The 16,928-nt window shown below is 38.7% G+C and overlaps 1 protein-coding gene and 1 pseudogene across 2 annotated transcripts; one reads left to right on the forward strand and one right to left on the reverse strand.

Moving 5' to 3' along the window:
• Positions 1-460: 460 nt before the first annotated feature.
• Positions 461-7,097, reverse strand: mat1a (methionine adenosyltransferase 1A; the record flags this gene model as incomplete). The annotated part of the gene is made up of 9 exons (XM_079248868.1): positions 7,008-7,097; positions 5,647-5,724; positions 5,223-5,345; positions 5,022-5,134; positions 4,487-4,630; positions 3,484-3,609; positions 3,304-3,396; positions 706-888; positions 461-598 (listed from the first exon to the last, which is right to left on the reverse strand). Exons 1-9 carry the CDS (start codon positions 7,063-7,065, stop codon positions 461-463), a joined length of 1,056 nt encoding a protein of 351 aa, XP_079104994.1. The 5' UTR covers positions 7,066-7,097.
• A 7,768-nt stretch (positions 7,098-14,865) lies between these two features.
• LOC306762579 (peroxiredoxin-like 2A) lies at positions 14,866-16,694 on the forward strand (annotated as a pseudogene). The gene is made up of 5 exons (XR_013771856.1): positions 14,866-15,010; positions 15,683-15,774; positions 15,856-15,996; positions 16,076-16,240; positions 16,330-16,694. The product of XR_013771856.1 is annotated as a peroxiredoxin-like 2A (transcript).
• The last annotated feature ends 234 nt before the right edge of the window (positions 16,695-16,928 follow it).

Raw genomic sequence — 16,928 nt, forward strand, 5'->3', positions numbered from 1 at the left:
TGTGCTGGATTTGATGCTGATTGTGTTGCAACCCTGCTGGATTCTTTTGATTTATGTGATTTTGCAAAGAAAAAGCCGTGGAGTGAGTCAGATCAGGCAATATTGTGTCTGAATTTGTTCTTATCCTAACTTATTAACATAAGATCTATTAACCCAGAACATTTTCATGTGATTAGTGTGTTACATACATTTGTGCAATGATGTGTATTAAATTCCCTACTTAACTAAAGAATATTTGCTTTGTTGACTGATCACCTCTGTTTATGAAAGACAAAAAGTCAACTTTATTGATAATATTTGACATCAACAGGCAGCCAGTCCTCCTATATTAGAATATATTTGACATTTCTAGAAGAGAAATGATTGATGGATGAATTTCCTGATTTATGAGTTGGGTAAACTCAATTGGGCTGACCTTTTCTAAAAAAGGAAGCAAAACTTTCTTGAAAATTTTATATGTTTACCTGACAATAACTCCTGGCCGCAGATCAAAGTTCTTGTTGACAATCTTGAGCAGTTCCCCCTCTGTTTTCTTGGAGGAACCGTATGTGAACAAAGAGATGGACAGAGGGTCAGCCACTCCAATGGCATAAGACACCTGTAGCATATAAAGACATGGATACAGAAGTGTTTTATCAGCATCACCAGCTTCAGATTTTCTGCATGGTCTGCAAGCGTTACTGTATGACGAAATTCTGAACTCACCTGAACCAGAACTCTCCGACACAGTTTGGCTTCCACAAGAGATTTGGCCACCCAGCGAGCAGCATAAGCAGCAGAGCGGTCGACTTTTGAGAAGTCTTTGCCAGAGAAGGCTCCGCCACCATGAGCCCCCCAGCCTCCATATGTGTCTACAATAATCTTCCTGCCTGTCACACCAGCATCACCCTGATGAAGAAAAAGAACAAGGTCAAAAATGAGCAAAAGCTAGAAGTCACTATTTACTTATTTGTTTCTTTCATGTTTTTCTTCCACAATCATTTTTTTAAGCAGGGGAATATAATTCCATCTGAAAATACATCATGAATCCTAAATTTCTCTTGCTCTGTTAAATCAAATCAAATCAATTCAAATCAAACTTTATTTCTTGAGCACTTTTCAAGCCACGGGCAACACAAAGTGCTTTACAGGATAAAATCATGTCATAAGGATTAAAACAAACAGTGGATAAAAAGGCATTTAAAAATAATAGACACAAGCTCTTTCCACACACTCATACACACACACAAGGACATAGAGCAAAGAATTCAATTCAATTCAATTCAATTCAACTTTATTTATATAGTGTCAAATCACGGCAATGCCATCTCAAGACGCTTTACAAACAGAGGGGAAAACATAATGAAGGCCAATTCATAACAGCCTATATAAGGAAACCAACAGATTGAGTTGAGTCCAACTCAATCTCCCATCCTGAGCAAGCACACTGGCAACAGTGGGAAGGAAAAAACTCCCTTTTAACAGGAAGGAAACCTCCGGCAGAACCCGGCTCAGGACAGGCAGCCATCTGCCTCTGCTGTGTGGGGGGAAGAGGACAGAAAGACAACAGACAACAGGAACTGCTACTCCCGGCCAGGGAGACCTGCTGAGACAGGAGACATACATGTTAATGATGCAACACTGTTATGGGGGGGGAGGGGGGTAACAGAAAGAGATAAAGAGAAAAAGAAAGAAGCTCAGTGTATCAGGAAATGTCCCTCAGCAGTCTAAACCTATAGCAGCATAACTAAGGGATGCTAACCATCCCTAGCTATCGGACTTATCAAAAAGATAAGTCTTCAGCCTAGTCTTAAAGGTGGGGAGGGTGTCTGCTTCCCTAACACTAGCTGGGAGCTTATTCCATAAGAGAGGGGCCTGATAACCAAAGGCTCTGCCTCCTGCTCGGCTCTTTGAGACTCTAGGAACCACAAGTAAGCCTGCAGTCTGCGAACGAAGTACTCTACTTGGTATATAAGGAACAATGAGGTCTTTGATATATAGTGGTGCCTGGTTGTGGAGGGCTTTATATGTAAGGAGAAGGATTTTAAATTCTATTCTAGATTCAACAGGCAGCCAATGAAGAGAGGCTAAAACTGGAGAAATATGATCTCTCATGCTGGTTCTGGTCAGGACTCTGGCTGCAGAATTCTGGATCAGCTGAAGGCTTTTCAGGGCATATTTAGGACAGCCCAGTAATAGAGAGTTACAGTAATCTAGTCTCGAAGTAACAAAAGCGTGAACCAGTTTTTCTGCATCACTCTGAGACAGAATGTCCCTAATTTTGGCTATATTACGTAAATGAAAGAAGGCTGTTTTAGTAACCTGCTTAATATGTGGGCCAAAGGACAGGTCAGGGTCAAATATTACTCCAAGGTTTCTCACTGTAGCACTGGAAGCTAAAGTAATGCCATCCAGGTTCATTACAAAACCGGAAAATTTAGCTCTGAGTTTTTCAGATCCAACGAGAATTACTTCAGTCTTATCTGAGTTTAAGAGGAGAAAATTTCTAGACATCCAAGTCTTTATGTCTATGAGACAATTTTGTAGCCTATTGGGCTGATTTGTTTCATCTGGTTTAAAGGATAAATATAGTTGAGTATCATCTGCATAACAATGAAAGTTTATTCCATGCCCCCCCCACACCCACACACACACCCCCACCCACATTCCCTGAAAATGTCATTCCCTGAATACTGTCTCTTTAACTGAATTCTGGTTAATAAAACAACTAAAAACATTAAGTAAGTGATAAAAATTCTGACTTGGTGCTGATGTGTTAAAGACTGACATTTTAGCTGAATGACATGGGGAGCTGAAATGCAGCTGTGGTGCATCTGGAAGCTGATGTATGTGCTGACAATGCTGAAATCTCATACACATTCTTAAAAGTATTTGTAACTTTATTGTATGTAGAAGCTAAAAACACAACTGCTTGCTGGACTGGTTGCTGACTCTCCTTTAACGCGGCGCATTGCATGCAGAAACCCAAATAACCTGACTAAGCACCTTTCGATGTGAAACAAGATTACAGAGAAATAAGCGCTCAAGAGGATTTGAAGATTTTCCTATTCACTTTGAAAATGATTAAACTCGGAATATAGAAAGTCAAAGACTAAAAAACCTGGAAGAGCTGAACATTTGAATGGTTTTGATATACGTTTCATGTGATTTGTACCTGTTTTGTCATCAACTATCCTGTGTCGCTGCATGTTTGGGATAGGACAAGCTTTAAAAATGTGTTTTTACCTTAAGATTCTTGTCCCCTGACTCAATAAAAGTTTAAACATTTACATAAAACAAAACAGTTCAGTGTGTGATGCCAACCTGGGGTCCTCCAATGACAAAGCGGCCACTGGGTTGGAGGTGGTAGATGGTTTTGTCATCCAAATATTTAGCAGGGACCACGGCTTTGATCACCTGATGGGAATAGTTCAGCATCAATATCAGAAATGTGACTTCATTTCGAAAGCAGCTCAGCGCTCAAAGCCAGGTGAAGAGGTGTACCTTCTCCTTCAGGATCCTCTGCTGTTCCTCCAGAGAAATACCATCGTCGTGTTGGACAGAGATGACGATGGTGTGAACTCTCTTTGGGATCACAGCTCCATCCTTCTGGTCATAATGTACTGTCACCTGTTGGATGGATACACACTCAAAAGTTGGTAAAACGTGTTGGAAACTGCTCATATTTTATTTTCTATTGATAAAAAAGCCGTAAGATGACTCTACTTCTACTACAAAATAATTTTCCATTTCACTTCACTTTCATCTTGAGTGAGCATTTGCCCAGAGGATGGTCTTTATCATGTTTTTCTTTGCACTAATGTAATTTTGTAATGTAATGTAATTTTGTGAATATTTATGTGGATAGAGTGATGAGCTTTGTCACAAATGTTTTCTGACGTGTGGGAGTGTGTGTGTGTGTGTGAACCTATTAATTTAATTCTAATAAAGAAAATCTCATTCATTTCATTCTGCTCTTTTGTCTTTGTATGTAAAGATTTCTCTAAAGAGTTTAAGTCTTTTAATAATATTATTTATCATAAATAATAAAATGATCAAAATTCTTTGACAAACTTGAATGGTGTCCCATTTTTCTAAATAGCTGAGATAACTCTTTGTTACGTTGTTGTCTCTTATGATGATCCTGCTCTTTAAAACATGCTGATCTAATGTGAAACTAGAATTTATCCCCCAGCATCCTCCTTTCTTCCTTTTTGGACATGTCCTTTAACTTTTGCCCTGGAAAAGGTTAAAGAAGGTCATTACTAAGTTTACATCAAAGACTTGCATTCAACATTTGATTGCCTCTAAATCACTACGAAGACTATTATTTCTGTACAGACAGCTTTATCTGAAATACTTGGAACAGCTACTGTTGAGCCGATTTTGTGTGCTGGTACCAAAATAATCTCTTGAAAGACATCCAGGAACTAAAGCAGTTTACAGAAAGACTGCCTTTGTGTTGCTTCAAGACACAGTTGTGCATAGGTTATATTAACAACCTCACCTGTGTTTTAGAGTCAGGGCGCAGCCAGGGTACAGTGCCGTTGCGTCTGAGTTCAGCCATCTTTGCATTGAGTTTGTGAGCTAAGACGATGGTGAGAGGCATACACTCCGCTGTTTCATCTGTGGCATAGCCAAACATCAGACCCTGCAGAACAGAGGAGGGAAAGAGTGTTGAAAGATGCAAACAGGGGTGAAATGGCACATGTGATCATCAGCAGGGAGAAGTAATGACAGATGAAATCATAACAAACACATAGGCAAGGAGGACATTGGATATTATTCATGCATTCATTTTCTGATCTACTTAGGCCCATTGAGGGTCGCTTGGAAGCTGCAGCCTATCCCAACAATCACTGAGCGAGAGGCAGAGTACACCCTGGACAGGTCACCAATCCATCACAGCATTTGATTTTAATTTAATAAAATCAAATTGATTTGATATTTGTAAAAATTCACCACACTGAGTGTGTAAATGATTAAACAGTTGTTAATTTTTCTACAGCATGAGCCAAATGGGAATGATGCAACAGTCCAACCTGGTCTCCAGCTCCGATGTCCTCCTCCTCTCTGTCAACATGGACACCCTGAGCGATGTCTGGACTCTGCTGCTCCAGGGCCACCAGCACATTACAAGTCTTATAGTCAAAACCTGCAGATGGAAAATGAACAGCTCAGACCTGGTGACGGAGAGGAGATGCAACCTCTGGCTTTGGTACTCTGTGTGTTATTTCCCTCACCTTTCTCAGAGTTGTCGTAGCCGATGTGTTTGATGGTGTCCCTCACGACCTTCTGATAGTCCACGTTGGCCCGAGATGTGATTTCACCACAGAGCAGCACCATGCCGGTTTTACACACCGTCTCTGGCAACAAAATGAACACATTAAACACGCAATAATAAAAGTAAAGCTATGACAAGCCCGTTTGCTATCATTAGCAAGCTCACAGTGATCATCGAGTAAAAAAATCTGAAAACTGCAGGAAATCTTAAGATGATTGTTTTTGTTCATTCTCTGCTAAACCGATCACAGTCTGTCATTTGTTATGCTTCAGATAAGGTAAAAACAACAACAACAACAAACCCCCCCACCACACACACACACACTAAGACAAACATCTCTATGTATCTGTCGCTTATCGCAATCTGAATTAAAGATCACTTACCACAGGCCACTTTGGCATCAGGGTCCTGCTTCAGGTGTGCATCCAGAACCGCATCACTGATCTGGTCACAAATTTTGTCTGTGGGAAAATGAGATAAAACAGAAATAATGTCATTTGAATTAAAAAAAAAAAAAAGTTTGACACGCATTGATTGTTGTATAAAAGACAGAAAAGTTCTATTACAGCATTATTACTGTCTGTTTTGAACAACAGATGTTAGTGTTGGGGTTCTTGGTTGCACTTATTTCTCTGATAGATCACATATTAATTTTTCAAACAAGAGGAGTTTTGTGTTTAACTTGTACCACTGTGATAGGAACACAGCAGGGGGACAATACCTCACAAGCCGCCCCATTCATCCCCCTTTTTTGTCATCCTGCTGAAGCAATGCAGCACACAGGTTACATCAGCAACAACCTCAACATCTGGCTGCATGGACTTCTGAAATGCTTTTCATTTCAGAACACCTACTGCACATAAGTTTAAATTGACTGACTAAGTTTTCTCCCTGCAGACGTGGAGCAGCACATAAAAATTTTTTAAAAAACACTATCTGTGGGAACAGTCCAGGTGTGCCATGCAACATCCCCCCAAGGTCGCACACTTGTGTAAAGGTATAAAGTTTAGTCCTGAATTCATTTGTACAGAACTTTTACTTGATGCCATTTCTTTGTTTTTATCAGTGACGAGATGGACATTGGACAGAGATGTGTCCACTACAAGATGATCCATATGATTTATTTCACAGCGACATCTGGAGGCAAACACGTTGTGTTCTGTCATTATCTGTGAAACAGAACAACTGCTTCTACTGAACTGCATTTCCTATCGATTCCTCACAGGGGACTTTGTGAGATTACATATTGTAAAAGGATTACAACACCCTAACGTGGGTGGACAACGCGCATCTACATGCAGTTGAGTACAGTACAGAGTGTTCTTTAACTTTTATCATTAGCTTACTAGTTAAACAAGCTTTCTTTTAAGTGGGCTGTACTTCAAATTGTCAATCTGGTTTTTTGTTTTTTTTTTCCCAGCATGCAACCTTACACCACCCTGGTGTGCACACATTCACCTCCTGCAATTCAGAAGTGAGAGTGAAGGGCAGTAAACACATGCTGCAGTGAACAGAATACCAAACATGCTTGAAGAGTAAATATACAACACATGAGATTGATTTTGGACATTTTTTCTATCTTGCATCATGTTAACACTTATAAATATGAGTTTGAAGTATTAGTATAGCTAAAAAACATGTAGAAGTTGGGATGTTTTCATAGCAAAAAGGGAAACGGCTGACAAGTTGTGAAGAATCCTAATGTTTGCATTTTTATTGTGTGTGCAGGTGGCTAAAGACTCACCTGGATGTCCCTCTCCTACAGACTCCGAGGTGAACATGAAAGAGCCATCATCCAGCATATCGGAAGTTTTTTTCTGCGGGGCCAGATACTCTGTGATGTTTCTAAATTTCCAGTGAGCAGTCCAGGGGGATCTGAAGGCAGCTTTATATTCCCTCTGCTTCTCTTCACCGCAGTAACAGAGAACTGGGATCCAGCAGCCCTGCAGCCAGTACAGTTTTTCCTTCAAAACTCCACGTCTGTGTCCACATGGCTCAGTATATATAGCCAGGGGAACACATGAATACACGCAAACTCTGTCATTCGTGCACAAACACATACACACACACACACACACACGTCATGTGAATCCATGGGACAGTCCAATCCAGGGGGAGTGGATGATGGGTGGGTGTTTCAGCTCGCAGCAACAGTTTGTTAACCCCTTGTGTACAACAGTGTATTTGAGTGTGTATTTACAGTTAACACCTGCTTCAGTTGATCTGCTTTAGGGTGTGTCCCCCTCCAAGGTGGAGGCAGAAATTTCTCAACCAGGTTCCCCTCCCCTCATTACAGCAGTGGGACAGTTGTGTGTCCTGGGAATCAACCAGACTGGGGTAACCTATAGACATAACAGTGTTGTCAACAGCAGATATGGTGCAATTTGTCCTGTATATATCCCATGAGGAAAATCTGTTTGATTTGTAAAATCTGTAAGTCAAGGAGAAATTAAACCAACAATATAACTACAATCTGCAACATATTTAAAACACGAAAGAACATCTGAAACAAGCTACAGCAGTGGAAAGTAACCAGGTAGTTGTGGTCAAGCTCATTTTCTTGGTGCTTGCTCCACACATGAGCATTTCAACTGAAATGTCCTCAGAGTCATATCCAGCAACATCTCAAGTAAAGTCATGACTCATAAATTAAACCTAATTAAGCTAATTTTAAATGTTGTCGAGCATTTTGATGCGGTCATGACCTGTGTAGAGTGTCCCACATAAATAGCTAATAGATGGGTTTTTGATTTGTTTTAATATTTCTAAAAACAAAAACAACGAAAAAACCCCCCAAACATTATAAATATTAATGTATTTTAGGTATTATTGTGGCAAGTATTTGAGCACATAACAAAGAGATTAATCTGGGTTGAAAATACTTCTTTACAACTCCAATATTGTGAGATGCTGAATGCAGCAATAAAAAAACACAATCATGGGTGTCCATTTAGACTTTAGACTGGCTTTTTGGATGCCCTGGGAGCGGTATATGTTCTTACATAGGCTAGTTATAAAGGTTATTTAATTATTATTAAATCAATTTTATGATCAAAAATACATTTTTAAATTACTGTAGATATGGTGTAATTCATGATGTATGTATTTACTGCACAATATAAAATCTAAATATTTCAAATTTGTACTTCAGCACAGTTTTATGTAATTACTTACTTTCACTCACTGCCAATAATTAAGTTTGGAGCAGACAGTCATTGTTGTATAAATGCTGTTTTCCATCCAAGTCCCAGCCTGGGGCCGTTGTCTTCGTACAACTGCAGCATATATCCAACCATTTCCTGGGAGAAGATTAAATAACAAAGATGTGTCTCTGAGATATTTCATGGCCTTTCAGGTGAGTGACTGTGTCTGTGTTTCAGCAGTAAAGCAGAAGTTGTGCAGCAGTGTTTGGCACATGGAAACATACCATGAGCAATGGGATTCTCAGCCACACAGAAGCAAATGGCACTATTTTATAATTTACATGAACTCCTTGTGATGTAAAAATCATTAAATCAAACATAAACAAAAAAAAAACAAAACAAAACAAAACGATACAACAATGAAGAGACTACACTTTCTTTACTGCAGTGTAGAAAATGCAGAGACAAAGTCTTGCCCTCCATCTCTCCCTCATCTGGCTCTAATTTCGGTTGGTGTTGAGTTGGCCTCATGAAATGAGACGAGAATGTGAAGTAGCTCCCTGTTGCGCATAAAATACCACTCTTCCTGAGCGCTTTAAGGTCAATTTAAAGTGGATTTGAAACAAAACCTACAGTGACCACAGAGTTAGTGTGAGCATTGTTTTAATAAAACTGCAGCATGTTTGCAGGGATAGAGTGAGCATTTGATGTGGAGCTAGGAAACCTTTTCAAACAGCAAACAGAACATGCTCAGCAGTGATGCACAGTTTGTGTTGAAAGGACAAATAAACTATCTAATCTTATATCTTTTCCCAGACCAGCAGACTAAATTCAAACAGGAACGAAGTAATAGGTGTAATGATAACACTGACTGGGTACTTAAAAACAAAATCAACATATAAACTTCATATCCCTCCAAAAATGAGTAAACATGCAGGAAATCTATATTAATTAGTTAAAGGTAACTAGCTACATGTAATACATTTTTTCAAAAAATGGATAGTTAAATTAAACTACAGATTAAACAATCATTAAAGTGTTATGGAAACAATTGATAATAGCCTAACATGACAGCTCCATGGATGGATGGAAATGTTGTTAATATCAATAGCTAAAATTGTGCTAGCTAGCTAATAGCACATAGTTGAAGAAAAAAATAATACTAATACTTATTTCACTGACATCAGGACAAACAGCCAAAGAGAAAAAAAAACATCATTCGAATTCAAACTAATGCTAACTAATGGTGAGCCAATAGTACTTTGACATTGTTTGTATTATTATGTAATTGATTCTAGCATAAGATCAACATGTGTTATGTTCTGTTTTCTGTGGGGCACAAAAGTTTAGGATTTAAACCAGTTATTTGTACTTTATTTTTCCTAAATATGTGTATACAATATTGTATTTAACTTTGTAATTACTATATGCTATTGCTCAGGTGGAGGAGCAGTTGTCTTCCAACACAAATGTCAGTGGAACAATTCCAGGCTTCCCTTGACTGCATGCCTAAGTGTCCTTGGGCAAGACACACAACTGCATTGCCCCTGATGTGCCTATTGGGGCATGAGTGTATGTGTGTGTGAATGGGTGACTCTAACATATACTGTAAAGTACTTGGAGTGGTCGACATGACTGGAAAAGTGATATAAATACATGTCCATTTACCATTTAACTAATGGTCAAAAGGAAAAAATTAAGATGTTGTCATTACAACATATTTATACAGTATTGAGCTCGTGGCTGAAACACTCCTTCCCAATCCTATATTCTTATTGGTCAACACCTGGAGGCCTTCATAGAGCCAGCACACAGTGTTTGTGGGTTGTAAAACTGATACTTGTATGTGTAGTCCACAAGTAATTTTGAAAATTACTTATTGTTTTCACATATGTGTATTATTTAAAAGCTTTGGCCAATATTTCATTCAAACACTTGAAAATGTTATACCCAGTACAAGTCTTTGGATACCTACGTAGGGGCAGGTGTGTAACATAATAAAGTTGAAGCATAATGGCTCCACTTCCCCTTTATTAGTTTGAAGATTAGCTGTAATAATTAGCTCGATAAAAGATTAACAAGTGAAACAACTGAAGTTCTATGATAAAGTTCATCTAAGATAAGCTGTTTGTTTATCTTTGTTGCTGGAATGATTCCTTCCTCCATTTCACAAACACGTTGCACTGAATACAGCACATTAACAGGAAGACTGAATCAAGTATACATTATATGAGTCTTGTGTTGTCATTTATTTAACCACCTTTCTAACTGACCCTGCACAAGCCAAACCTAGTTAGACTCGATACAGAACAGTGACAGCAGCATATGATGTGACAGGGGTCAGAGGTCTGAGGTTGTTCAGCTTAACAAACTTCAACTAGATTAAACTAGAGAAGACGTGAAATCCTGCCTGCCAAAGAGCACAAGTATGGCAAGCGGCTGCTGGATGATGCAGCTGCGTTCGATTTGACCTGACTCTAATCTGTGGGGATAGAAGCTCTGGTGAAAACAAACTTATTACGCATACACATGTGAGTGCCCTCTGAAACAGAGATTTGAAAGACTTGTTAATGACTGACAAAAAAAATGTATGAGTGTGTGTGTGTTCGTTTTTTTTTTTTGTTTTTTTTTGAGATTCTTCTTGTTAGGTTGAAAGATAACCAATATTATATTTCTGACAGGAATGAGAATATGTACAGTTCTTTAAACACTCATTGATCAATCCAAACTAATTACTTTCATGCTCAATCAGTAAATTGTGGATGATTCATTTTTTCATCCTTATAGAGCAGTTTTGTAACTCATGTGCCATTAATCCAATTTCTTTAGTCAAATCATGAGCCATCTATGTAAATATATTGATGCCAATTTACCTAATTTGCCCAAAGTCTCACTTTAAGCAGCAAAGTAACTTAAAAATAATGATAATGATGTATAAACACTGCCACTAGTGTCAACAGTGTAATCTCTAGTTATATAATAATTCAGCAGAATCTTGTAAAAAGCAGAATACTTTTCTTTTAAAGTAAGGCCACCTTCAGAGAACACCATTGATGGCACATGTGTAAACAGTTATATCATAGAATAAAACCACAGCATTGACTCTGAACTGCCTAGTTGTGGTCTGTTGTCCCTGTGCAGGCATTGCTACCTCCACCATGGCGATCATACAGCTGGTTCAGTTTGTTGACGGGATTGCTCAAAAATGAAAGGAAATTTTGTAAAGATGCAAAAATCTTCATGGGATTAAGAGAGTGTTTGATATGTTGTAAAATGAAGTTTAGAGTTGTATCTCGCCCGGCGAATGCTGCGGTGAGCTGCAGCTTCCCCACGACTCTTGATAGGATTGGGCAGTCAAGAAAATCAATGAATGAAAGTTCATAATGAGTTTAATGGGTCCATGAGAAGTGATGGATTAAATCTTGCTGAGCTGCTGCAACACTCAGAAGATAAAAAGTAAACATGGTAATAAGTTTAAATATTTCCATTAAGATGAAAATAAGTTGCTTTTATCACATCATCTCCCCTGAACTTTCCCCCATCTTAGCCGGAACACGACCAGTCCCAAAACCAAATCAGTCCTCTGCGTACCCTCCTTTTGTCTGGATTGGCTGCATGAAAATGTGTCACACTGAACGCTACTGTGTTTAAATTTAAAAAGCTCAGTCAGGAGCTGCACGAGGGTCACCCGGCCTGAAACTTGACAGAACAGGATGAGATAAAGGTGCTCTCGCGGCCTCAGGGGCTGTTAACACCTGTTTGTCTTTCCTCAGGTTCAAGGACATGCAGTTTTATCCACTCCATGCCTCTCTGCTCTCTGAGTCCAACTGGCCTCAAACCAGTTTAATCTGGAAGAGGCAGAATACGTTGGATCTTGACAGGCATGAACTTTTACATTATGCTTGAAACACCAGGGAGAATGTGTACAAGTTAGTATGTAAGAAGTTGTCAATAAACAGGAGATAAATGCACAACCTGTGTCCAGGCTGCTGTCTACAGATCTACTGATAATTCCTCTTATCAATGGTCTGTAATTTTACTGACTTTTATTATCATGCTGATATTTTCACTTTGTGGTTTTTAATGTTAACACAGTCCACCAAAAAAAAGGATTATATCTGCCATTAAAGAGCCACACGTAGCATGAAACAAATCTAAAAGTAGACAACTCATCTCAGATGTGCTTGGGTAATAATTACTGTCAGACTCCAAATCCTTTCACAATGATCGACCTCGCTGTCTGATTGGCTTCACCTGCACAATAAAACTCTTACATGTCAACCAATTCCTGCGAACAAGACCCGTCCTTAGGAGGTGGGGTACAAATCCTCTGCTGTGATTGGCTGGTGGTCCCATACACTCCCACTACTGCAGCATTGTTCAAAATGAAGACTGTCATGTATTTGTGTACATGCTTACGTGTGTCTATGTCTAATGAACGGCGATTCAAAACAGCATATGATTTCACTGGATCTACAGATGACATAAGTGCAAATCAGATCACAGCAAGCCACTAATCATTCATAACAGGCATCCTGACTTGTTTGCAACAACAAAAGCAAGCGTATAGTCAGGGAAAAAGTCCAAAAAGTGGCTGAGCAGAACAGCCAGAGGGAGTGCAGTAGCTTGGCATGAGAACTGTCACCATATCCTGTTGATTCCTACCCAGTTAGGGCCCTCAGCAAATTCCTGTGTGAAGCTGCTCCCACTGAATGAAGGAATAATGCAAATTCCCTACTCTGGTGATACTCTTAACATACTTCATGTGGAAATGACACACTAAAGAAAAATAACTAAAATGCAATAAAGAGTCAGTGCATAATGTACCTCCACCCCTTCACACACACACTGACCCCCATTTACTGCACCAGGCTGCTTTTATCAATAGCTCCTCTTATCAAGCGGCTATCTTCACTGCTGTTGTGGTAAAAAGATAAAAAATTATGACACAGGTTTTTTTTTTTTTGGGTTTTTTTTTTTTTTGCTTGTTTGTTTGTTTTGAAAGAACTGTGACCATAAAATACAAACTTATAGATTTAAAAAAAGGACAAATACATAAATCATATCAACTCAAACCAAGTAGCATTATAAAAAAAATACCACAAAAGTTATGTGAATTGTCTTGTACGTGTTTAAATGCTGATTCTCAGTTGGATCGCTTTAAATGGCAACACTATCATACTAACTTAAATAACATCATTTAGGGTTTGACTCAGCAGAGGTATATTTTCAGCGCACTATGCTTATTTTTTGTCTGTTTTTCAGGAATATTATGCACAATTTATCAGGAAGGATTTTATAAAACAAAAAGATTTTGAAGCTTTTTTTTGTTGTTGACTTAGAAATCATTTTAACACAACTGAGATCAGCCATCTGAAAATTACTGAGTGGTTAATGTGGCCATCAATGATGTGTAAAATAATAATTCACTCTAGGCAAATCTGAGGAAATCCTGTTGATCATATAAGTTTTTAGGTCTGTAGATCAGAGGCAAACAAATCAACAGATTAAGAGCTACAAAGAAAGATCCTGGGCATTTTCATCAGCAACTGTTAAAATGATAAAAAATGAAGTTATTTTTTAACCTAAAATAAGTTTTCACTTTAACATCCCGCACCTCCTGCAGAGGTCAGTCTTGCTCCGAGTCTGATTTCAGAGTCTGGTCCGCGACTTCACAGTTGCTCTGTTTACAATGAAAAGCCAAAATCCTGGAGAATAAAATGAGCTATAACCTCCACTACACAATTCAGTGATTAAAGTATGATACGAAAAAATAATAATCATGGTAATAATAAAGTGAAATCAATTCAAACTTTTTTGAATTGATTTCACTTTTTGTGACTATTTGTGACTGATTTGTGACTATTCCTTGTTACATTTACAGATGCAAACAGCTGTGACAAAATTCTGTCATTATAACTGATTCCATAAACATGTGAAACAACTATTCAGCAGCTGAGGCTGTGTTGCTGCTGAATGGGTGATTCAGGGTACAGCTCAACGTGACCCTTGTTTCAAAGCAGTCTGAGGAATTCCTATTGTGTTTTGTTCCCATAAGCAAAGCTTTCATCGTGATTGGCTGGATCTGAGTTTACAGGGCTTAAAGGGCTGCTTGAAAACATCTGATTCCATCTCATTAGTGGAGAGCTACCGAGTGGTGAGTATAACCATTTTCTTGTTTTTGTGCAGTTCAATCCTGAGCCATTAGAAACTTGCATATTTTATCTTCCTTTTTATTTTTTTTTTATTTCTGAGAAAATGTCTGGATCTTGCTAAGCTAATCAAAATCTTAACGACAGCAGAGGAAGAAAAGGGCAGTCTTGTGCTCTTCAAGATTAAAATTAGCAGCAAAAATGTTTGAAAGTGAGCATAGAAGAAAGAAAACCTATTCATGTTATCATGCAGACGAATCCAAAAGCGTGTCCATGTTTCATTCACAGGTGGCCTGCAAAGCCAACCATGGTGACTGCGACCACAGTCCTGAAAGCTGTAAGCCTGTTTGTTGCAGAGCTCATCGGCTCCATCACAGACTGGTTTCAGACCAAACCAGTATGGGCCAACCTAGAAGTGCTGGAGAACACAGAGCTGAAGACAACTGGAGGTGGTGAGTCCACAATACAAGTCAAGTAACTTTCTACACTGTGAAAGGAGTCTTTTTTCCTGTTAAATTGTGTGTTTATATTAAGTACTTTAGCTGATAAAGAGCAGGATTACTGTTGCAACAGCACACCTCCAGTTTGGTAACTAACCTGTCTCATGACTCCAGTCCCATTAGTGGGTGAACAATCCAACACTTTGTGAATTTCATGTCTTTTAGAGTTTCTTACTCTGTCTTTATTTTTTTATATTTTATGTTTTTTTGTCTTACACTATTATTTTGTATTAACATCTTTTATTTTTGCAGTGTTTTAGCTTTCCGACGCAATAAATGGGGTTGGGACATGGTTTTACGTGTTTGCTGGGTTCTTGATTTAGAGGGATTTTATGATTTATATTGTTTTTGCTCTTTCTTCTACTTTTAATTTTAAGCACTTTGTGCTACATTTTTTGTTGCATGAAAAGTGCCTTATAAAAAAATATTGATTGATTGATTGATTAAATTCTTCTTCATAATGATAGCAAGAGCCAACAACTAAGGACGCCTTTCAGAGAAGGAAAGATTGCAATTTTTTTGTGAGACTGATACAGTTATGGGACTTTATCTTCATGTGAACCATCCATTCGGAAGAAAAGTCAGTAACCTTTAGATTTAATGAAGCTCTTCTACGTCTTTTAGGCCATGAGACACTCAAGGCCAGAACTCTGTGGGAGAACACTGGAGCTGTGATCATGGTTGTGCGGCGACCTGGATGATTACTGTGCAGGGAGGTATGAAGTGATTTTATTTTGTATGCAGTGATGACTGTTTATCCTTCATTTATAATATTATTATTTTTGCTTTTTCTCCAGGAGGCCGCTGGGCTGTCCTCTCTGAAGTCACAGCTGCAGGATCTTGAAGTCCCTCTCTTTGCAGTGGTGAAGGAAAACCTTGGCAAGGAGCTGGACAGCTTCAAGAAGTACTTTTGTGGGAAGGTCTATGTAGATAAGCAGGTCTGTTTTGAAAAAAAAAAAAAAAAAACTCACATAAAGCTTCAAGTTACAATATAAGCTGATTTTATATCACTATCAGAGAAAATTCTATGGCCCTAAAGTGAGGCGGATGATTCTGTCCATGTTTCTGCGGATTGGTGTGTGGAAGAACCTCTGGAGGGCCTACCGAAGGGGCTTCACAGGAAATCTGAGAGGTGAAGGATTTGTGCTGGGAGGAATCTTTGTCATTGGGCCAGGAAATCAGGTAGGGTGTAACTGACAGAATAAAAACTTAATAACACATGAGTCTGAATGTGTTTCTGCTGCTTTGTTGATCAACTGTCATTCCCTCAGGGTATTCTATTGGAGCACCGTGAGAAGGAATTTGGAGATAAAGTAAACATGTTGGCAGTGCTCAGAGCCACCCGCAAAATGCGAGACAACATGGCAAGATAGACTTCTTTGTGAATGAATGGACATTTTTGTGTGTTATTATGTATTAGTTTCACACATGCTTTAAACATGTTAAAACTTACTAAAACTGCAACTTCATGTAACATAGATGATCTCAGTCTCATATTGCTGTTTTATTACTCGGTGCAGTCCAATAATGCCACTTTAACAGTTTATTGATCCACTGCCTGCACACCTGAACTTGTTTAGCTGATGGTCTTTTGTGTGTTTTTATGATGATTTGTTTCTAAACTCTGCTGAGAGAACAGCTCTGATGTTATAACATGCAAAATCCAAGACTTAAGACAACTTATGTGCCGACATGATGGATAACAAACGTTTGGGATGCTTAACTGGAAATGCTATCTAACAGTTTTCAATAAATCAATCCAGCAGTCATGCTAACAGAAAGTCTCCTTTGGTCATAATTTCCCATAAGCACACATCTGAACAGGGCTTCTGGACAATACCTCCATGGGGCCACAGATAGTCAGGGGACA

The sequence above is a fragment of the Telmatherina bonti genome (genome assembly GCF_933228915.1).
Source record: "Telmatherina bonti genome assembly, chromosome: 11".
Classification (NCBI taxonomy): Eukaryota; Metazoa; Chordata; class Actinopteri; order Atheriniformes; family Telmatherinidae; genus Telmatherina; species Telmatherina bonti.